Below are 24549 nucleotides of genomic sequence, written 5' to 3' on the forward strand. Positions count from 1 at the left end.
AACTTTAACACTTCTCAAACAGGGGCGTATTCGCCGGTGCCTCTCAGTTTTACTCCTCTGCCAGAGACATAGACGAGCTCTGTGAGGCCAGTATGTGGCTGTACAGGGCCACCAACAACAAACAATATCTGGAGGAGGCCAAAACGTACGTGGAAGTGGCCTGGGGCTGGGCACTCAGCTGGGAGGACAAGAAAGGTAACTCCCTGCTCGTCTGTCACACTTTTATACTTACTTGGTTTGCCAAAGGCGGGGACTGCTTGTATAAGTCTTCTCCACCATTTAAATGGCTCTAACGATTTTCCTAGAAAGTTGGTAGTGTAATTAGAAAGTTTATGTATATCTTCCGTAAACAATGCTAGCTGATTAGCCACACAGGGAAAACTCTGGTTTGACAGTTATAATTTTTCAGATATATCATATTAAAATGTTATTTGGCTTACATCTATTTATAAATGAACGATTTCAGAATGACGTCAATAAAAAATCGTGTACACATTGTGGACTGCATTCCCATTTCCCCCCCCCCCCCCCCACGCTCATTCTATATTTTATACACACATACGAGGGTGTCCGTGTCATGTGGCCAGCACAACGACCAACCTTTTTACTTTTCCCCAACTAATGTCAGGTACCCATTAGAGATCGGTGGACTCAGAGGCGCCCAAAGATCCGAAAAAAAAAATTCCCGTTTTCACCAGGATTCGAACCCGTGGCGCCCGGGTTCAGAAGCCTAGCACTTTACCGCTCAGCCACCGCGCCTCCAATTTTAATTCGTATGTTTCTTCAATTTTTTTTTTATTAAATATTTTAAAACGTATGGTGTTACTGTTAAGCCTTTAAAACAGGTCAATCACCTCGAGATGACACGAATGGTGACAATACCAAAGTATCAGAGAACACTGTTTAGAAAAAGTCGGGCAGTTTATTACCGGAGATCGCTTAGAATTAGATGATTACAAGGGGTCGTCTTTTTGATACCCCTAGGCTATCAAATTATAATGGGATATCCATTTGATCGCTTTTACTAGTCCAGCTAATTGACCTGAGTCTGCTAGGTGACAACGTTAAGTTATCCAGATCATAACATGTGGTCGTTAACCTGATTTGAATATCTGGTCTGGACACTTATGGGCTTACGTGAAAGAATTGAATTGATTGGATAAGATAGTTGCCATGATTACAAGAAGTGGCGCAGTAGGTTAAACTACCTACCAATACAAATTTCACTTCAGTCGAGTTGTGCAGACAATTTTTTATACGCTAAAAAAATATACATTTATATACATGGAAAGACTTGTATGCTGCTGTAATGTAGGCTTTGAATTTTTTTTTTAAAGTGATATAATTAATGTATTGTTGATATGTTGTTGATATGTTGTTGATAAGTCGATGATGCATTGATGATAATTTAGTGACGTAATGCAGATGTGTTGACGATGTGTTATGCTGGATATGTATTGGCGATGTTCAATTGTGAAGGTAGTGTTGATATATTGACGATGTGTGAGTTATCTATGGAGGTTGTGTTGAGGATCCATTGACGTAGGTGATGTAGAAGTGATAGGTGTGCCATTGCATGTTCTGTTTGAGCTGTTTCAAAGAAGTGCTGTTTGAGCTGTTTAAGTACTGTTTGAGCTGTTTCAAAGAAGTGCTGTTTAAGCTGTTTCTAGGAAGTGCTGTTTGAGCTGTTTCAAAGAAGTGCTGTTTGAGCTGTTTCAAAGAAGTGCTGTTTGAGCTGTTTCAAAGAAGTGCTGTTTGAGCTGTTTCAAAGAAGTGCTGTTTGAGCCGTTTCAAAGAAGTGCTGTTTGAGCCGTTTCAAAGAAGTGCTGTTTGAGCCGTTTCAAAGAAGTGCTGTTTGAGCCGTTTCAAAGAAGTGCTTTTTGAGCTGTTTCAAACAAGTGCTGTTTGAGCTGTTTCAAAGAAGTGCTGTTTGCGGAGTCTTGCAAACGGAAGAACTATTTTCCGAATTGTATTAATCATTCAACTAAAACAAGGTCAAGGACGCTAAATCAAACGTCATTGTTGCCAACTAAGAAATAAAAAAATAATTGATCTATAAGTTTAACAGTTTAAGTGGATGTTAGTTTGGTGCCTGTTCGCTGCTAGGCGATAGCGCCAGGTTGGGGTCAGTGGTTCGAATCCCCGCCTGGGCCTGCCTATGGTTCTCCATAATTTCTTCACCGTCTTCTCGTAATAACCTTTGTACCTTAGTGCTGCTAGTATTATATGTAAGTTTAACACCCAATGCTTGGCAGTTGATGTTAATTAAATTTCCATTATTGTCACTGGGTAGTTGTAGCTTAGCCGGAAATATACATTGTTAGAGCGTCGAACTAATTACGGAAACGCTGTGTGTTCGATCCCTAATAATAGCCAATTTTTCTATTTCTTTTGCAATTAAAAATGAAATATGATTGACTATATCATTTAAACATAAAGTAGTAATTATTATTATTTTTAAATATTACTCTTGGCAACATCGTATTCAGAGAATGGGATGCATATTGAATTATAATAAATACTAGCGTTTAAGTTGTTATTTTTGTTTAGTTATAAAGAGTATAAATCGTCAATTAGCCTACTTGTTGACTGACTTCTGTGTATTCCACTATTTTCTTAGTGTCCTGCCAACTTCTCCTCTACGAAGACACACAGAACAGTTCCTATAAAGATGCCGTAGTTGGCTTCTTGCACGGATGGTTGCCAGGTGGTAGTACCGTTTACACGCCTTGCGGACTTGCCTGGAGGGATATGTGGGGTGCTAATAGGTCAGATATTTTGATCACGTGAACTAAACAAGTACTGTATTGAAATACATGAGATTACTATGTTTACTTTTATTAGTCGACATATTTGACTTTCGAGTATCTAACAATATAGTTTTTACCATTAGGGCTGTAATGGATCATTGAACTGTGTCGCATTTTATACTTACACGACCTTCATTTTAACACATAACTGATTTTTCACACATAACTGACCACCATTTTTACATATAACTGGTCATGTTTACAATGACCACCATTTACACCCATAATTAATCATCATTTTCACACATGATTGACCGTTAATTTACACCCATAATTTATCATCCTTTTCACACTTCGACCATCATTTTCACAACGTAATTGACCATCATATTTACACATAATTGACAACCATTTTTACACATAATTGACAACCATTTTTACACATAATTGACAACCATTTTTACACATAATTGACAACCATTTTTACACATAATTGACAACCATTTTTACACATAATTGACAACCATTTTTACACATAATTGACAACCATTTTTACACATAATTGACAACCATTTTTACACATAATTGACAACCATTTTTACACATAATTGACAACCATTTTTACACATAATTGACAACCATTTTTACACATAATTGACAACCATTTTTACACATAATTGACAACCATTTTTACACATAATTGACAACCATTTTTACACATAATTGACAACCATTTTTACACATAATTGACAACCATTTTTACACATAATTGACAACCATTTTTACACATAATTGACAACCATTTTTACACATAATTGACCATCATTTTCAAAACGTAATTGACCATCATTTTCAATATAATTGACCATCTTTTTCAAACTTAAATGACCAGTTTCATTCGCCATTGACCAACATTTTTCACACACCATCGACCTTCAATTTGAGACCTAACTGGCCTCCATTTTCATCCACAATGGACTGTTATTTTTCAGACATCTCGCATCATTTGTCAGAAACATTGTTCGTAAACCATCTCAGTGTACTGTACTAGGCAACGCTCCATAATGTGTACTCCCACTTGGAAGCAGAGGCGTCACTTACAAATGGGAACACATAGTTTGTATTGCAATGCTCTTAAACAATGACCTAAAAGGAAGTCTCCTATGGAATGTAGGACTAAAAAGCCAAACGCTTGCCTAAGGTTTGGATACCTTCTCCCAGATACCCCCTCCCCCAAGTAAGGATAAAAGTAAAGTACCTCTTTCAGACCTTTCGATATATGGGGCAGATGATGTAAAGGTCATCTGTTTCTTTGGCCCACTGTTAACTTAGGGTGTCATGTGGCCAGCACAACGACCAACCGTCTTTAATTTTACCCAAACTAATACCAGGTAACTATTAGAGCTGGGTGGATTCAGAGGCGTCCTAAAGATCCCGAAATTCAAGATTCCAGTCTTCACCAGGATTCGAACCCGCGACCCCTCGATTCAAAAGCCAAGCGCTTTACCACTCAGCCACCGAGCTTCCACAAATTAAATTTCCCCTTTTCAGAGCTTGCGATCTATACGGCAGATGATGTTACATCATCTGTCATATGTTAAAATCATCTGTCATTCTGGACGACTGTTAACGATTAGGGTGTCATGGGGCCAGCACAACGACCTTCCTCCCCTAAACAGTCCACAAAAGAGGTTGACTATAGTTTCATTAAAACTCGTTTACAGTGAACTCTGTGTACGCACTTTTCAAGTATATCCTCTTTTTGTATGTGTAGGTACGCTGGCAACACAGCCCTGTACGCCCTGCTGACTGCCGAGGCTGGAATCAGCTCCAGGACATATCGGGCCTGGGCTATTGAGCAGATCAACTACATGCTAGGGGACAACAAGCACGCCGGAGGCTGCTACAGTTTTCAAATTGGCTACGGCTCCAAGTACCCATTGCAGCCTCACCACAGGGCAGCGTCTTGCCCAGACAGGCCGGCACCCTGCTCGCATGACCAGCTCAACGCCCCAGGCCCAAGCCCTCAGGTGCTGGTGGGTGCCTTGGTAGGGGGCCCAGAGGCGTCCGACTTGTACGAGGACTTGAGAACAGATTATGTCCACAACGAGGTCGCCACGGACTATAACTCTGGATTTCAAGGGGCACTTGCAGGGATTGTTCATTTAATATTGACGGATAATTTCCCTGCCACGCAAAATAAATGCCCATGTTCAGCTTCGTAATAAACATTTCAGTCCAGTGTCAATTGTTTGAATACTAGTTGATTGTTCACCTTTTTCAAAACTGAAGTAATCTATCTATCTATCTATCTAACAATCTATCTATCTATCTATCTATCTATCTATCTATCTATCTATCTATCGCTCTCTCTCTCTCTCTATCTGACTGGTAATCTATCTATCTCTCTCTCTCTCTGACTGGTAATCTATCTATCTATCTATCTATCTATCTATCTATCTATCTATCTATCTATCTATCTGACTGGTAATCTATCTCTCTCTCTCTGACTGGTAATCTATCTATCTATCTATCTATCTATCTATCTATCATCTACCATATGTAACTCCAGACATCAAGTCCAAATGTAGACGTTTGTAGAGCCCTATGAAATAACATTTATTTAGGGCGACTTTATAACCATAAGTCTTCAATTCTCTTATAGCAGTTATTCAGAGCCCACCCCCTTTTTTTTTAACCACTCAGCAGCATCAAAGATAACCACAGCGTTCATCAGTCAACACAAAGAAGCACACACTCCATAATACGAAGTAAATCGAAACCATACGAAACTTTTTTAAAACATTTATTTTGTGTCATTACATGCCAGCCGACATATTGGATAGTCTTAAACATGGCGAAAAACTACAAAGAGCTAGTGTATTGGTTTATCCCATAGACTATATATAGTCTATGGTTTATCCCAACATCTGGGTGTAATAATAAATGAAATTTGTACAAATGCTCTTTCTTTCCTAGTGCTATTAGGGCAGGAAAACATGTTTATGTCATTGATTAAAATGCTCGACTAGATTGACCTAGAGATACGCGTAGGACGTAATCATATTCTTTTTTGAAGTAACGTCTGTATTTTAGAAGAAAAGCTAAAATCTAATGCGTGAATGTAAAATGTGAATACAAATATTTAGGTTTTATTTCATGTAGATCTAGATATAGAATTTAAGAACTATTCATGCCATAGTCATGGTCTTCAATGTCAAACACTTTGCGAGAATGTTCAAAATCTTTTGGGCCTTGCCAAATTGGCATCTCTTGACGTTTGCTTGCGCATATAATCTATAAGCAGTGAAATACACTGTTGATATCTACAAATAGCAAAGTTTTATCAAGATTTTTTTCCAAGTCCGGCCTTAGATAATTGGAGGCCCTAGGCGAAGTGAATTTGGTGGCCCCAAATGAAATTTAAAAAAAATAAACATCAAACACATACAAACATACATGCAATTTCATTTATGTATTAAATACATTATTTCTATCATCGCTATTTCTGATTCCTTAAAACGTTTATTTATTCTTTTTCCTTTTTTTCTTTTTAACAAGAATAAGATACAGGACATAGTCATAAGAAAAATGATACACTATTTCGATTAAATCGCATACATGAAGAAAAAAAAAAGAAATCAGAATTCATGAAGTGTCTCCTTGCTATTTGGATCTGTCGGGCGTTATTTCAATCTCATTCGGTTTCCTGTTATAACTAATTAAGCAGCTTTTTTCTCCATCGATGCACCAACAGTTGGTGCTGATCCTGTCGTTCTCGTTATAGTGTTTATCATTCTCAAAGCATGGTTTGCCTGTTAAATAAACATATATATATATATTGTTACGATCTTGTCAATCAGGCCTACTGCAAACACTACTTAACAACAACACAACAGCACATCTAACACAAGAACTTGACAACAAGAGCTTCGAGTATCAAAGTGGCGATTTAATTACAAATACATCGACAGCCAATTCAACACAATTGGCTACATCAAATTCAAATGCTTTCTTGAACTTAACGGAACTGCCTAACTAAACATTACTAGTCTCTCTAGCGCGTACAGCTACATTTTCGAGGACTCAAAGGTACCACACAGTCCTTACTGCCTTACTGTTCTGGACTCAACTGTCCTTTTTAAACACACTGTCTCTCGACCGTGAAGGCTCTTGATCACATGACCACAACATAGGTCATATTTGCGGTTATTAGCAGTACTGTCCCTTGTCTATCGACAGCCGTTGACCCGTTGACCTGTGTGATTGGCCTGAGTCTTGTGTATCAGTAGGCCGCACACACCTTAACCCTTTCAGTCCGCCACTGGAGTTACAACAATATATAGAAATACTAAATAATACAAATACATATAATTAAAGGCCTAAACCAGTGAGGAGCTCATTAGTTTTGGCTGGCTACCCACCTAAGAGAAGCGAAACTTATAGTTGAATCCTCTGCTGCCTTGAAGTCATTTCCAGACATGGGAAAGGCTTCGGGAGTCAACCCCGAGGAAAAATCTGAAGCCAGCGAGCCTTAGGCAGTTTGAAGCAAACAGTGCTACACTCTGGCAGAGCCTGAGATTTCTCCGATCTAAAACTGTATCGGCACTTGCCGTTACATTGGGCAAATAAACTGTGGGGGAGATGCAATGTAGATTCTATGTGGACGACAGCCTTCCAACCATAACTAATACTCTAGCATTTATTTCATTTACATTACACAATAGATAGTCGTTGCGCGTCTGAAGGAGGTCATATGTTTTTAATTGCGATTGTTGGAAGTGCCAGATTTAAGGGAAGGCTGGCATGGCTACTGCCCCGGGATAACCACAAGATAAGGGCCCAAAATAGGGATAGTTAAACAAGGTAAAAATAATAAGATAACAACTTATATTAAGTGTAATTGTATCAGTTTGGATCAGTCATGTAGTTACATTTGTAATAGATCTGGACTAACAATAATAAATCTGTGCGATTAGAAATATTTTTACCAATTGTTTTCATTTAATTCTCGCTTGTAGCTATGTGCTATGATCCTATCACTTGTCTGGACCAGTTTGAAAAAAAAAAGGAGGGTGTCTGTGTGAATGTGATCGCTTTTTAAATGAATTGAAAATAAACTTGTTCACTCTGGGCTCACGCCTCCTCAAGGGGACTAATTCCTCTTATACTACTACATCTGTCAAGTATCCTTTCTTTCCCTTGTTCGATACCAAACAAAGTAATCAATTACCAATAGTTAATTAACTAATTGATTAATTTTTTAAAATTGATTATTATTTTGTCAGGTATAAAAAATAACTTACGATTCAACATCTTGTCAATTTAAAATTCCAGCATTTTATCATTTTATTATGTCCATAGTCTGGTCAGTTTATTACTTTCGACATCTGGTCAATGGATTAATAGCCACAATATCATCTTCCACTTCTGGCCAATGTATGATTCCTAACATCATTTAAAGACCGCATCACAAGCCAAGAAATTAGAGACACCGAGTTACTGCATTGATTGGATCCCATGATGACCTATTAACTATCGTCAAAAAAATGCAAGCTAAAAATCTATGGTCATATTACAAAGTCTTCGGGACTCGCAAAGACCTTCCTTCAGGGAACAGTACCAGGAAAAAAAGAAGAGGCAGACAGAGAAAGCGATGGGGAGACAACATAAAAGAATGGACGGGCCTGCCACTGCAAGAGGTTCTAAACAAGGCAAAAGACAGAGACGTTTGACAAATCTGGCATGGTGCCTTAACGGTCCAATAGACTAAGAAATAGGTAATTTAACTAAATGACTGAACAAAAAAATAATTGATACAACTATGCTTAATATAAGCTTGAAAAGTTTTTTTTCTTTTTTTGTTATTTTCTTGTTCCATAAAAAAAAGATTTTAGTTTGATATTATGAAACTAAAAGTTACATTCAGGAGCAAAGGCTAGCAGCCAGCAAGGCAAGCAGGTCGTAACGGAGGTTCTAAAATTATGAGATAAAGAGAGTTCTTCCAACTTGATAAGAGAACAAAACAAGAAAAGCATTAACAATACTTTGAAAAAAAAACTACAAAGCTTATTAGAAGTGCAATCGATATCAATTAGTTTGGATCAGTCATGTAATTAAATTTGTAATAGACCTAGACCAACAACAATAAATCTATGTCATTAGAATTATACATACGTACACACGCCTTACATTCTGCTTTATATATTAGATATGCAGGTAAAAGAAATAATTGTGCCAATTTTCAGCTTGATCCTAGATTGGGTGCCGTAGAAATAACGTGTACACAATTTTTACCAGACAGACAGAGAAACAGAGTGATTTCATAAAAGCATCGTAATCAGGACAGTGGACAGTTTTACAAACTAAAGACGAAAAAAAAAAAGACCCACAGGAAACTAATTTCTGCAAGGATTCCATTACTTTGTGTTGTCCATTTATGTTACCGTATCAATAATACAATAAAGTATTATTTATTAAAGTATTTATTAAAGTATATTAGTATTTTTTACACTGGTCAGGTGGTCACATTTTTAAACAGAACTCCTCCAATGTACCGCCACATTCAATTCATATATAATTGTTCCAGAGCCGACATCTGTTTCTTCGTGCACCATATTCTGCACTTCGAAGAAAGACTTTTGACCCAATTAGCTCAGACCCACAGGAAACTAATTTCTGCCAGCCATTGTGTAGAATTGTAACAGTACAAAATCATTTGTCTTCTTTTTTCTGGTATCTGAAACCCAGCATTTTTCTGAGGCTTGGATTGTTCTTTCAGCACCAGCGTTTATTGTTCAAATCTTTTCAGCCATGTAGGAGTAAGGACGGATTTTGGGAGTCAGTTACACAGATCGGGTCTCAAACAAGGAAATCCTATGCCGAACTGGGAGTCGAACACTTGGTGAGGTTGTGACTGAGCGTCGCATGAGGTTTGCGGGACTTGTTCTACGTCAAAATGAATTATGCACACCAAGAGTTGCGATAACATGGAAGCCAAAACGAGGAAAGCGCAAACAGGGACGTCCCCGTGTTTCTTGGCGACACACCTTCATGGAGGACCTCAGAACAGTGGATACCAGATGGGAGGAGGCTTCAGACATTGCCAGTGACAGATCTTTATGGAGACAGCTTGCCGCCCAATGCGCCGAACGGCGCGGGAGGACCTAAGTAATGAGTAAGGAGATCACTTACGAAGACTACCGGTTTAATTTTACTTTGGAGCTGGTGTTATTCTGGCAGATATTCCAGTTTGCTCATGACATCTGATGCCACTGATATACATGAAGTAACGTCTGTATTTTATAAGATAAGATTAGACAAAGGAGCCACATAGCAAAGAAAATAATACACAAATCAAATGACGAATTTCCGACTAAATTAAATACATTTGATTGCCAATTATTTTACACAGTAAAGAATATTTCGCCAAATTTCTTGTCCCTTGACATTGGTCTTGAGATCGAACACACTTCTAATAAAGTCTGTAGCCTAGAAACAAAATCCAAACATAAAACTACAAGTGTCATAGCGAGAACTATTGCTATCACTTGTACAGAATAATCGCTCAATTAAGATGAATTACACAGCTAACCTTTTCTCAAAAATCTGGCACGTGATGTCAGGCGTTGACTGCTTAATATTCAGGAGATCAAGCAACACTTGATATGCAGCAAAACATTGCACACGTGAATGTGAGCAAAAGTAGTGGGGTTTTGTTGGGTACAGAAACTAAAAGGGAAATAACTTGTAGGCTGACGTCAAGTTTTTAAATTCTTTGTTACTGACCGACGTTCAGCAGGGCCAGCTTTAGATAATTGGAGGCCCAAGGCAAAGAGAATTTGGTAGGCCCAAATAACAGAAAAATAAAAAATAAACAGCGAAAAAATAAAGTTGCACAATTTATTTAAAAAGTAGTCAGGCTAGTGTACACCAACAATAACATTGAACAAAAGTTTAGCTATTTCTTCTTTAAAATATGTCGCAACTCTAATATATCATATCACAATTTAGAGGTCTCAGTTTGACTAAGCCTAATGTCGGCCCTGACTTGTAAGCTGTCAAGCTTTTCAATTCTTTACTACAGACTAAAGACCTTCAGATTTATAGGCTGTCACGTTTTGTTAATTCTTTATTACAGAGTAAAGATCTTCAGTCTTGCACGAAAACACACTAAAAGAATCCATACGAAGATAGGCAATAACAATTTCCTTGTTGGTCAGAATGTCCGTCACGATGAGATCTTACTACACTAGCATTACAACTGAACCCCTACAGCAGTGGCAAATAGAAGATATCAAAATATATGTTTAAAAAAGGGATCCGTTTTATAGATCAGGGCCGGCTTTAGGCATAGGAAAACTAGGCCAACGCCTAAAGCTTCCAATTGGCGGGATAAAAAAAATGTAAAGAAAAAATTTCGTAACGTGGATCAGATATCAAGCATAGTAGACCACTGTGACTCTTATGTCTAAAAAGGTCTCTACTACAGAAATTGCGATAAAAGGATTTAAGCTATTTTCTGATTTAGATGTAGACACATGCAGGTTTTAATAAATTGCATAGTTTTATTTTTTCGCTGTTTTTTTTTAAATATTTATTTCATTTAGACAACCAAATTCACTTCTCCTAGGGCCTCCAAGGCCGGTCCTGTATAGATGCACTTGCAGAGTTTACCAGCACTGTAATTTTTTGTTTCCTTGAACAGGATACACCAATTTTTTTAGTAATCTCATTTTCTCTGTAAATTTATTTATCGGGTTTCATGAAGGCTTCGTTGCCTAAACACTCTAATAGAGCCATAGCTGTGTCGTGCTGAACTTTTAACATTGTTACTCTTTAGAGTCTAATTATCTTTGCACTTTACATCTGATTGTACAGCTACTGATACATTTTTATTTTATTCAAACACTCTGTGACCGTGATAAAAACAGCCACTGATACATATTTTTTTTTATTCAAACACTCTGTGACCGTGATAAAAACATCCACTGATACATATTTTTTTTTATTCAAACACTCTGTGACCGTGATAAAAACATCCACTGATACATATTTTTTTTTATTCAAACACTCTGTGACCGTGGTAAAAACAGTCACTGATACATATTTTTTTTTATTCAAACACTCTGTGACCGTGATAAAAACATCCACTGATACATATTTTTTTTTATTCAAACACTCTGTGACCGTGGTAAAAACAGTCACTGATACATATTTTTTTTTATTCAAACACTCTGTGACCGTGATAAAAACATCCACTGATACATATTTTTTTTTATTCAAACACTCTGTGACCGTGATAAAAACAGTCACTGATACATATTTTTTTTTATTCAAACACTCTGTGACCGTGATAAAAACATCCACTGATACATATTTTTTTTTATTCAAACACTCTGTGACCGTGATAAAAACAGTCACTGATACATATTTTTTTTTATTCAAACACTCTGTGACCGTGATAAAAACATCCACTGATACATATTTTTTTTTATTCAAACACTCTGTGACCGTGATAAAAACATCCACTGATACATATTTTTTTTTATTCAAACACTCTGTGACCGTGATAAAAACAGTCACTGATACATATTTTTTTTTATTCAAACACTCTGTGACCGTGATAAAAACATCCACTGATACATATTTTTTTTTATTCAAACACTCTGTGACCGTGATAAAAATAGCCACTGATACATATTTTTTTTTATTCAAACACTCTGTGACCGTGGTAAAAACATCCACTGATACATATTTTTTTTTATTCAAACACTCTGTGACCGTGATAAAAACATCCACTGATACATATTTTTTTTTATTCAAACACTCTGTGACCGTGATAAAAATAGCCACTGATACATATTTTTTTTTATTCAAACACTCTGTGACCGTGGTAAAAACATCCACTGATACATATTTTTTTTTATTCAAACACTCTGTGACCGTGATAAAAACAGTCACTGATACATATTTTTTTTTATTCAAACACTCTGTGACCGTGATAAAAACATCCACTGATACATATTTTTTTTTATTCAAACACTCTGTGACCGTGATAAAAACAGCCACTGATACATATTTTTTTTTATTCAAACACTCTGTGACCGTGATGAGAACAGAAACTGACACATTTTTATTTCATTCAAACACTCTGTGACCGGGGAATGCATATAATCGCCGCAGACTGTCATTGACTTGTGGTCCAGTCCAATGGTCATTAAACTAAACCGCTGATGGTGTATTATATCTTAACTTATAAAACTTGAATAATTTCTTTTGTGAACAATATTAAATATTACCTTTATTATAAAATCGTTTGTAAAGGGCGCGCGGTGGCTGAGTGGTTAAGCGCTCGGATTCAGAACCTGGGGTCCTGGGTTCGAATCTAGGTGAAGACTGGAATTTTGAATTTCGGGATTTTTAGGGCGCCCCTGAGTCCATGAGTCCACCAAGCTCTAATGACTTTAGTTGGGGAAATTAAAAGGCGGTTGGTCGTTATGCTGGCCACATAACACCCTGCTTGTTAACCGTTGGCATAGAAACAAATGACCTTAACATCATCTGCCCCATAGATCGCAAGATCTGAAAAGGAAGCTTTACTTTTACTTTTTACTTATAATATAGACACAAAATCAACTCGGGATGAAAAGCATTAAATAAACTCAGAGAGATGGATTTGAATTTAAAAGTTCTATGTAAATAAAACAAGTGACTACATTGTATGTATTATAAGTAAACAAAACAAACTGGCACATAATTATTATAAGAGCCTTTACTGAAAGGAAGTCATTGTAACTATCCAGGGGGGGGGGGGGGAGGAAACTGAAGCACATCGAGCGTTTTTTGGAGTGAAATACCAGCGTTAGACACATATTATTTAAGACTAAGACTAAGATCCTTATGGAAATTTGTTGTGATTACAGGGACTCTTTTCTCATATAAAGACAACACAGCAGTTTAAAGTTTAAACAATTTAAAATCAATGTCTTTTATTACTTGTCTTAAACAGTGCCTGTGGCTTGGTGGTTAAGTGTTAATAAGGCTCTAGACTTTCGAACTGAGGGGTCTCGATTTAAATACTGAATACTGGGAATTTCCAATTCTAATGGGGTACATCAGGTTTGAAGTTCAAAGACTGAAGACTGGGATGTTCCAACTCTAATGGGATACATCAGGATCTGATTTCCAAGAACGAAATAAAAACTTATAAAAAATAGAAAAGAATGTACGATTGATAGTGTTGAGGATGATGTGCAGCCAGCACGATTATCTATTTTTTTTTTTTAAAAAGGAAACCTCAGAATTTGCGCTATTCAGTTTTAGCTTTATCATCATAGGAATCCTTGGGCCTTAGGCCTCTTTTCTTTGCCTCTTTTTTGGGCTTTATCTAACGTTTGAATGGATGTGAAGTTCTCTTATTCCCCTTAAGAGAGGCATGAGTTATCTTCGACTCATAAAACTAATTCATGTATCTAAACGAGTTTTAATATTACTAATAAATGGATAATAAACGTTAAAATACAAGAAAAGTAATAACACATCACACACCGTATACCTTATGTCAAGAACGATAAATAAAATATTGCATAGAAGTATTTTTCTTTTGAAAAAAAACATCAACAACTACCTTAGACGTTAACAACTAAACGTTTAAACACAAGTTATGAATATTCATATGTTTGATGGTCTTAGAATGTGCTATTTGGTGACTCTAACCTCTTCACCTATATAGTTTGACCCCTTGCTAAAATGTATTGTGAATTGGTAAACAAATAGAAGTCATCTATAAATCTGATATGTTTAATTTTCTTTTCAAAGCAAATGACTTACTTTTTCCCAGTTTAGATAACTCTACCAGTTAAGATAGCTTAGAATAATTAACATAGTCCTACTAGGCAGGGTAATATTTTATTTTGCTGGTGAATTATTACAATGTGTTCAATCTTCAAAGTCTACTGTCCCATACCAAAACAAAGGAATTGTAATCCTATATATTTTATTTGCAATAAAAAAAATAGAGTTAATAGCTTTACATCTACAATGGTTTTAAGTTACATTATGTAAGAAGTTGAAGCATTGATATTTTTACAGTAAACAAACTCCTCATCACACTGAAGCCCGTTTGATCCCCTAATGGTCGTAGGTGCTGGTGCAATCACCCCTTAGCGCCATGGTTGCTACGCCGCTGCAGTGTTTTAGTGTGTAACACCACCTCTTTACAATCAAAACGTTTGTCTTAAGGCTATTGTAGAGCGAATGCTAATCCTAATGAATTTAAACAATAGGGTAAGAGATTATGTTTTGTGTGCTTACAATGACATTTTTCCGAGAGGCTATTGTTCTGTTTGCTCCAGTGAATGCAGTATTTCAGAGATTGAGAGACCTTAAAACCTTTCGAGAAAGAATACAGTTCCAGCGACTGTGTTGTTTGTAAAATGTTTTAGATGTTTCGGATGTTCCTTCAGGGTTGAAGTAATTACTTCCTAGTCCAAACCTCCAGCAGGACGACGGGGAATGGGAGCGGGCAGGGTTCGAACCATCGATAAATCTGAACGACAGTCCAGCGTGCAAACCGCACGACCAGGCAGCCATCCTGGTGCTGAGTCTTTAGTCTATGGTAAGGTGACCAGATATCAGGGGAGTGAAAGCAGGACACATGTCGATCATGGGGCGTAAAAAGAACAGGCTAAGATTATTATTTTTTTTTTTTAGAAATATTTCAACAAGTTAGAACAATACATCACAATATATACACACACACACAATTTACACACAATGTTGGCCTAGACCAGTGTTTCCCGAAGTGTGGTACGCGTACCCCCAGGGGTACGGGAAGAGTTTGAAGAGGGAACGCATTAACTATGCTTCTCCTTCACATCGATGCCAATTAATGCTAGTTATAATATAACATTTATTTATATTTTTATTAACAATTTTATTTTTCGTTTATGTTTTGCTGTAGTGAATTTATTTTTGGGAGGGGCGGGGAGGAGTACTCATTGTTACCAGTTGGGAAACACTGGCCTTGACACACAATTATTTAAATAATTCCAAGCTTTCTGAAACATTTTCCAAGATCATCGTTCTATGCGATCCACCTGAAAGCATTAACCTGCCGAATAGGCCGCTTCTCTCTCTGAAATATTCGGCACCATTGTCGTAAAAGTTTACAATTGTCGTCTGCTGCATGACTTTTTCTTACCAAATCGCGACATCCAACTAGTAAGTCGCAGGCGCACGTCTTTGAGGAGGAACCTTTTCAAGTGTTCCCGCTTCTTTATTAGCATTTCTAGACCAATTCGTAAATGGCAGAAGATACTCCAAGAGCACTGACATATATGTCTGTTGTTTTGTTGTCACAGATTAATAATAAATTACCGTAGACGTTACTAATTAATAATGATGATAACGAGACTGTCTTTATCAAGGTAGACATATATAACTAACTTTTTATTTCCGTCCGATCCTTTTGCTTTCGCACAAAACATAAACAACAAACAATGACGTAATATCTTATAATATTAGCACATCCAATTCGTCAATGGCAGAAGATACTCCAAGAGCACTGACATATATGTCTGTTACTCAATAAACAGAACTTCTGCATGAGATATTGACGCAATGTTGTGTACTGAATGCAGCCACAATTCAGCACGCTGGTTTTGATTATGGTGGGGCACTTCTTTTGAGAAGAGAAATATGAATTCAAAGCAGAATATAATGTAAATGGTCTCTCTACCGATGGCTTCAGAACTAACCACTTAGGCCTAATCATCCAGACCGAATTCAGCTGTATTCTAAATTGACGTTTTTTTTCTTCACTTCTTTTTTTTTAAACATTTCCATAGAAGAGTGGCACAAAGAATTGGGTCATCAGGGGAAACATTGTCAGTTTATTGTGGGCTCCAACCATCCACAACAGCGGTTCTCAACCTTTTAAGCTCGGCGACCCCTTTTAGAATCCACCACTCTGCCGCGACCCTCACAATCCATAATATTTTCGATGGTCTTAGGCGACCCTTGGCAAATAGTCAATCGACCCCCAAGGGGGTCGCGACCCACAGGTTGACAACCCCTGATCCACAAGGTCTGAAAGGGGAAGTTTACTTTTTTTTTTTTTACTTTGATATCAAATAAGGGAAATAACTTGTACATTATTAATATATATAGTTTTTAGGGCGAGTTCTTGCCCTTTAAATTAGCTTTTTTTTTGTTTAAACAAAGGATTTTTTATATTCTGCTTGTTTGAAAATCTACTTTTAGAATGAAGTTGTGGGTGGGTATTAACTGTAGTTATAATGGTGGTCTCAAGTAAAAAACCTAAAGCTCCCAATCTATATCGCAGATGATGCAAAGGTCATATGTGTCTGTAGCCTGCAGTTAACAAGGGTGCCATGCGAACAGCACAATGACCAACCGCCTGTATTTTTTCCCAACTATTGCTAGGTACCATATCTATATGATAGCAGTGAAACATTCAAACTTTATAATAGCAGTAAATTATTGAACCTTAATAATAGCATAAAAAACATTAAAACTGTTATATTGCAGTAAAACATTTAATCTTTATAATAGCAATGAAACATAAAAACTTTATGATTGGGGGTGAAACATTCTTATTTTATAATAGCGACGAAACATTCAAACTATGTAATACCAGTAAAGGTCCCAGTCTACACGTCAGTTCATGTAAAGGTCATCTGTTTCTGTGTCCCACAGTTAACAAAGGATCATTTCTAACATAATAACAACAATAATAATAATACTATTTTAATGTCGGTTTGGACGACGTAGGGCATGAGATTCGCCAATGGGAAGAAAAAAACACTCCACGGAAAATTCCCGGCTTTATTAGATGGGGACAACATTGACAAGGCTGCTTCCTTAGCATGGCTCAGAGCAGGTCATCTCTACCCTGAAACTGAAGGCTTTGTTACAGCAATACAGGACAGAGTAATCAGGACAAAAAATTACGAGAAACATATCCTAAAACTCAATGTTGTCGACAAATACCGAAAATCTGGCAATGTGGGTGAGTCGATTGAACACATAATGGCTCTATCAGAATCAGTCTACCTAAATCGCCATAACCAAGTTGCAAAGCTAATATACCAACACCTGGCTTTTGAAACATAATTTGATAGGTAAAAATACGCCTCCTGATTACAAATACTCGCCGCGCAAGAGGTTCTCGAGTCTACTGATCATCAGCTGTACTGGGATAGGCCTATTTTGACCGACAAAACGGTAGACTTTAATCGCACTGATATACTGTTCGTTAATATAAAAAAAAAAAAAGATAGGGCCTACCATTATTGACATCGCCGTACCACTATCTCATAATTTAAGAAAAACTGAGTTGGAAAAACAACGAAAATATGGGAACCTAGGCTTGGAGATTATGCGTCTACGGAAGCTATCTATAATAACAATATAATGGACCTCATTCACCAATAGTAAACAAACAACATTTAGCCACGTGGCGCTCTATCTCTTCTATATAATTTACGATCTCATGTTTGTCATGATGGTTGTCACGTGACAGTTTTTTTTTCCCCATTGTTTTATCAATAAGATCACGTGACTAAATGTTGTTTGTTTACGATTGGTGAATGAGTTCCATTGCGCGCAGGGTTCGAACTTTTAACTCGGAACAATCGTGATGAAAGACGCATACCACACGACCAGGCTGCCACCCCTGGTAGTGGTATAACCCAGTTAAAAGATTTATCAATCTATAAGTACATTTCCCTGACCAACTAAAGTATTTAAAATTAAGTACTACATCGTAACAAGTTTTATAAAAGACCCTTTTTACAAATTGCTCTTACATAATGTTTTGGAATCCACATGTTTGTAATTTAAAAAAAAAATTCGTATGTTACTTGTTTTTATTTATCGTAAGGAAAGTTTTTACTGTTTGCATACATTGCTAAATGAAAACTATTTATCGAAAGGAAAGTGATATTACAATATGTTTTTATTGGCTACGTCTGCTGCTGAAATAAGCGGAAGGTTACGTTTCTCAGTCGTTAATAAGATACCGCTATCACCGCACGTGCTGCTCACGCTTACAATCTACGCACGAAGCAGACGCCACCAATAAAAGCGCGAGGCATTTTTTTAACTTTCAGCCTGACGTCAGAGACACCTGTCCATATAAGGGAGAGAGAGAGAGAGAGAGAGAAGGCGCAACTGGACATTTGACCAAAGACAAAGTTGTGTGAAGAACATATAAAAAAAAGTGGGAGTAGACACGTGAAAGTTGTTCGTAGGTGGCTCATTGTTAGAATAAAACAGTAAGTCTTGAACAAAAACTTAGACAAGGTTTGAATCCCGCGATTAATATCGGAACTCTTGAATCAAGACACAAATAGACTTCATAATTTTAAAGGTAAAACTTTATTTTCTTACATTGGATTTAAAAATGTATCTTCATCATACTCTCTTAAGCATGACTGTGTTTAAAAAATGGGAATCCTCAAGCAAGTATTTGCTTTATGTCGTAGATACGGTAGGAGGCTAGGAGGCTGAGGGGTAAAGCGTTTGGCTTCACGAACCGGGGATCCCGGCTTCGAATCCTGGTGAAGACTGGGATTTTTTTTTATTTCGGGATCCTTGGGCGCCTCTGAGTCCACCCAGCTCTAATGGGTACCTGACACTAGTTGGGGAAAAGTAAAGGCGGTTGGTCGTTGTGCTGGCCACTTGACACCCTCGTCACAGAAGCAGATGATGTTTTTTACATCGTCTGCCCTATAGATCGCAAGGTCTGAAAGGGGAACTTTACTTTTTTTTTAAATTTATAGATACGGTACAAGGTACCACAGTGGTATACAGTAGCGTAGCTACCATGGCGCGAAAGAGCTATTCGTGCTCGGGCCCAAAACGGTCTTTTTTGAGGGAGAAAATGTGTAGACAGTAAGAAATTCAAAGTTTCAATCATAACATTATTTTACTATAATATATTTACAAGGGCCCTGTCTGACTGACTCATCTATAATTCTCTCATATGGAATGGAAGATAACAGTATACAAGTTAAAATGTTATTACTTGTATTATTATTAGTGAACAGAACAAGTAAGCCCTTTTTCACGACCGAAGCCACATCAGTTAAATGTCTACAACAGCGGTTCTCAACCTTTTATGCTCGGCGACCCCTTTTTACATTCCTCCACTCTGAGGCCCCCCCCCCCCCCCACACAAAACAATAGAAGAATAGACAAAAACAATCCATATTTTCGATGGTCTTAGGCGACCCCTGGCAAATCGTCATTCGACCCCCAAATGGGGTCGCGAACCACAGGTTGAGAACCCCTGGTCTACAACAAGAAAAACATAATAAAATACTTCAATGAAAAGAAAACCGTACATCACTTACACGATGTGAAGCTGCATCCGGGTCAGCCATGCAATATATAGTTCCGTGATAGGTCTAGAAAAACATAAATAATAATAATAATAATATTAATAATAATAATCTTTATTGTCCGTATGGAAATTTGTCTTACAATTTGTGCATTACACCAAACAAAAAACATTATAACTATAAGAAACCAAAGTGTACATTCACACCAGACTCACTCATAATTTACATGTGACAAAGTTTATTCCAGATTGTTCTTATTTAATGATTTGATTGCCAGGGGAACAAAAGAGTGTTTGTGTCTGTTTGTCTTTGCTATCGGTGTCTTGTATCTCTTTTGTAATGGTAAAATCACAAAATCCTGACACAAAGGCTGATTCTTTATTTCGAGGATCTTGTTAGCTTTTTTTTTATAGATGTTTGTCTCAAACAACTGCCCAAATGGGGTTTGTTTTTTGCCAAGGATTTTACCAGCAGCATTTAGGATTCAATAAAGTTTATTTTTATTTTTAATGCTCAGATTGCTGTACCAGGCAGTGATATTGAAACTTAAAATTTTGCAGATGTGAGCGTGATAAAACATAGCCAAGGCCTTTTCGCTAACATTAAACGAGGACAGTTTTCTGTGCGATTAGAATTATTTTTACCAATTAGGGGCGGACTGGGTATCAAAATCGGCCCGGGCATTACCATATGAAACGGCCCACAAATGAATGGCATGTCATTTCATGGGCGTAGCCAGGATTTTTCGGTGTGGTAGGGGTTCTACCCCCTCTGCAATGGATATGTATGTAATTAATCTTCATTACATTCTGACCTTTAATTCTTTCGGGCGCTTTTTTAAAGCCTAGAATAGGTTCTACTTTTAATTAGTGGAAAGACAGTACACACCACCAAGGACAGCTAGGGAGTCTGGGGGAGCGCAGTGAGACATTTGAGGATCCTCCAACAACGAACATATTGTTTATGATTCACTTTCACTCTTCGCCCTTTTTTTCTCAGACATTTGAACTTCAATTTACAAATACAACTCTTCAACCTCCATTATTTAAACTGCACTTCTAACAAGGTGATGGGGGCGCGGTGGCTGAGTGGTTAAGCGCTTCCAAACCTTGGGTCCTGGGTTCGAATCTCGGTGAAGACTAGGATTTTGAATTTTAGTTTTTTTTGGGGACTCCCCTGGGTCCACCCAACTTTAACGGGTACCTGACTTTAGTTGTTAACCATTCTCAAAGAAACTGATGACCTTAACATCATCTGGCCTTATAGATCGCAAGGTCTGAAAGAGAACTTTACTTTACTCACATATACTGCTTTCTCAATAACTTGAAAACCTAGTTTGACTTCATCTTAGAGCTGGCTACACACACACACACACACAACATGTCCACGTGTTTTTTTTAAATATCCTTACGTTCAGTAAAACAAATGCTGTCAAGATAATCTCATATTTAGCAAAGCCTCTTTGTATTTCGACTTAAGTCAATAACTTTGCCGTCTTGGTATTAGTGATACGTTTGACGTTAAGCCTGATCATTTTGTAAACGCTGTCATCATAAGGTTGGTAAATCTCTAGTGCTTGCGAGAAGACATCAATATGTTTACTACATTTTTTGTACATAGCTATTATTACGTATTTTCTGCTCCTTCTTTGTCTATACTTTTTTAGATTCTTTTGCATTTTGATTCCAATCAACCCATTTCTACACTGTTCAAAATAATAATTGTGACTTGTGAAGGACTTCGTAGCGAAGCCAACTCGAGATCATGCGATAACTCCATCAGACAAATAAGAATTTGTATGTGACTGGACATGTCATCCTATAGGACTTGGACCATTGTTGTTGGTCCCTATATAGATTCATCCGAATAGATTCACACTAACACCGTTCTCTATAAGAAATAGATGCCTTAAGCTTCTTGCGTATAGTTTAGCGACGTCTACTAGAAGCACTATATACGGATCATGGGCGGACTGGCTATATGGGCATTCGGGCAAATGCCCGGTGGGCCGGTACCCAATTGGGCCGGTAGGGCCAGTGAAATGAACAGGGCCACGTGAATGCCACCAGGACTCGAATTAAATTGTAAAAAAGATTCTATAATATTCTCTTATATAAGTAGCACTCAGAGAGTCATGATTGACATACTCTACAGTGTACTAGGACTACCTATGTAATGCACTTTCCGATATAATTTAATAACCTGCATATGTATACAGTGCTTTTTATAGGCTTCATCCATCATGGTGGCCTACACACTAAGCGAATAACAAGCAACATAAGGCATTTACTTCTTTTAAAAATATAAAGTTCACGTTGGTGTGAATATATTCGGATGAGTCTATAAAGGGACCAATCACGATGCTTCCAGTCTTCTAGTTGGGATGTCCAGTAACATACGAATTGGTATGGTTAAGTTATTATTATTATTATCTTGAGGAGAAAGTGCAGATGATGCTATTGTTGCTGTTAAGATACATAGTTTTAAAGATGTACAATTTATTGACAGGGGTGTATCTTGTAATTATGTTGTCTTGTACGCAAGGAGCTTGTGAACGAAGTCACTGCGTATTAAAGATATGTAAAGAAGTGGCTGAGAAAAATCATGACAAAAGGCAGAAAATTTCATGGTGACGGCTGTTGCTGAAGACGTTCTTCGAGTAATCCTTTGTACACAATCGAATAGTTTGTTGATGGGGGTTCTTAACGAGCCTTGTATGTGAATATCAAGTACATGGTTATGTTAATATTGGCTTGTATGGTTGCATGATTTTTTTCAAGTTATATAAAATCGAATATAATCATTTAGTAATACCAAATAGTTTTAGAAAATCATGAAATACACTAACTAACCATGCAGGCTACCTACTAGTAGAAATGCATTTTGTTATGTAAACCCAGCTTTCGTCACATTCTCAAACTTAGCATCATAATACGATTTTTAGGAGATTTATAATTCAACGTACATCATATATAGCATGTTGGTGGCCGGATTACATAGAAATGCCCGGGCCGGTTTTGACACCCAGTCCGCCCCTGATACGGATGAAGGATATTTACAACAATGCTTTACATTAGTATTAGTGTAAAAGATATTTTCAATCATGACGCTCAAAGTGTTATCTTTAAAGAGAATAACATAAATCTTAAAACAATTTACTGGCATTCATACGGCCCTTTGGGTGGCCTTACCGGCCCAATGGGGTGCCGGCCCACCGGGCATTTGCCCGAACGCCCATATAGCCAGTCCGCCCCTGTTACCAATGGACCTCATTCACCAAAACGAACGTTCACGTGATAATATTGATAAAACAACGAAAAAAAAAAAACAACTGCCACGTGATAACCATTTTAACGGCATTGTTGATTAAAATTAGATCATAGTTTGCATAGAAGAGATAGAGAATCACGTGAATGTATGCAGTTTGTTTACGATTGGTGAATGTCGTCCATTGGTTTTGAATAGCCTTTTTTTCTTGCTATTAGCTTTCTAAATATGGTCGTGCGGTTTGCGCGCTGGACTGTCGTTCGGATTTATCGATGGTCGAGGGTTCAAATCCTGCCCGCTCCCATCCCCCGTCGTCCTGGGGGAGGTTTGGACTAGGAAGTAAACTATCTTCAACTCTGAAGGAACATCCGAAACATGTAAAACATTTTACAAACAAACATTTATCTTGAACAGTTAGAAAAATAGGGGTGTTGGGGGGGGGAGGGGAGAAAGAAAGAACGGGATATCTGAGTGAATGTTAAAGTAATCGTTTTTTAAAAGCATGTACAAAAAAAAATGTAACCTGTGTAAATTATACTATTTTTTTTTTTAAAACGGAGAGTTTAAAGAGGAAAACTGGTGGGGGCGGAGAAGAAGTGATATGTAATATATTAAAAAAAATAAAATTCGCGGGCCAAAGACATTTATGAGCATGGGTGAGCGTTTACTTGTGAAACTTTCTATTATTATTTTAAGCAAGAAAAAGGAAAAGCGTCCATAATAAACAATCTATAGTCTTTGAACAGAGCGATGAGTGTAGCCGGTAATTAATGTAAATTTATGTTTTCTTAAATTATATTTCTGGTGTCCAAGAAAAGAAAAATAGGCCAATGTTAATCTTATTACTGTAATAGGGAAAATCTATAAATGGGAGGTAACTCTTAAATTGTGAATACATCATTGCATTAAATTCTACAAATAATAAAAATAATACATTAATTAATAAAACTGATAAAGGGACTACAATGAATTGTGTTTCTCTTTGACTAAACTCGACCCTGGCAGTGCCAGAGAATGACTACTCGTTCGTTTCTAACATAATAATAATAATATAAACAATAATAGTAGGCCTAATGCGTAAACAGATTGAAAGTCCTGTATTACAAAATTTAAAAAAAATATATTTCTTTCCTAAATATTACAATATATATTTACTAGTTGTA

General features: G+C 37.1%; 1 protein-coding gene and 1 long non-coding RNA gene across 2 annotated transcripts in view; both read left to right on the top strand.

Annotated features, from left to right (window-relative positions):
- Positions 1-4998, top strand: part of LOC106078183 (endoglucanase E-4-like) — a 30745-nt gene extending 25747 nt beyond the window's left edge. The window contains exons 6-8 of the mRNA XM_013238984.2: positions 23-195; positions 2621-2768; positions 4525-4998. Coding sequence (XP_013094438.2) covers positions 23-195; positions 2621-2768; positions 4525-4975 — 772 coding nt within the window. The 3' untranslated portion in view covers positions 4976-4998. The remainder of the gene's footprint in view (positions 1-22; positions 196-2620; positions 2769-4524) is intronic.
- Positions 4999-18925: 13927 nt separating this feature from the next.
- The window catches only part of LOC129928838 (uncharacterized), a 37621-nt gene continuing 31997 nt past the window's right edge, over positions 18926-24549 (top strand). The window contains exon 1 of the long non-coding RNA XR_008780354.1: positions 18926-19146. This is a non-coding gene — a long non-coding RNA (uncharacterized LOC129928838). The remainder of the gene's footprint in view (positions 19147-24549) is intronic.

Source organism: Biomphalaria glabrata, chromosome 10, assembly GCF_947242115.1.
Source record: "Biomphalaria glabrata chromosome 10, xgBioGlab47.1, whole genome shotgun sequence".
Lineage (NCBI taxonomy): Eukaryota > Metazoa > Mollusca > Gastropoda > Planorbidae > Biomphalaria > Biomphalaria glabrata.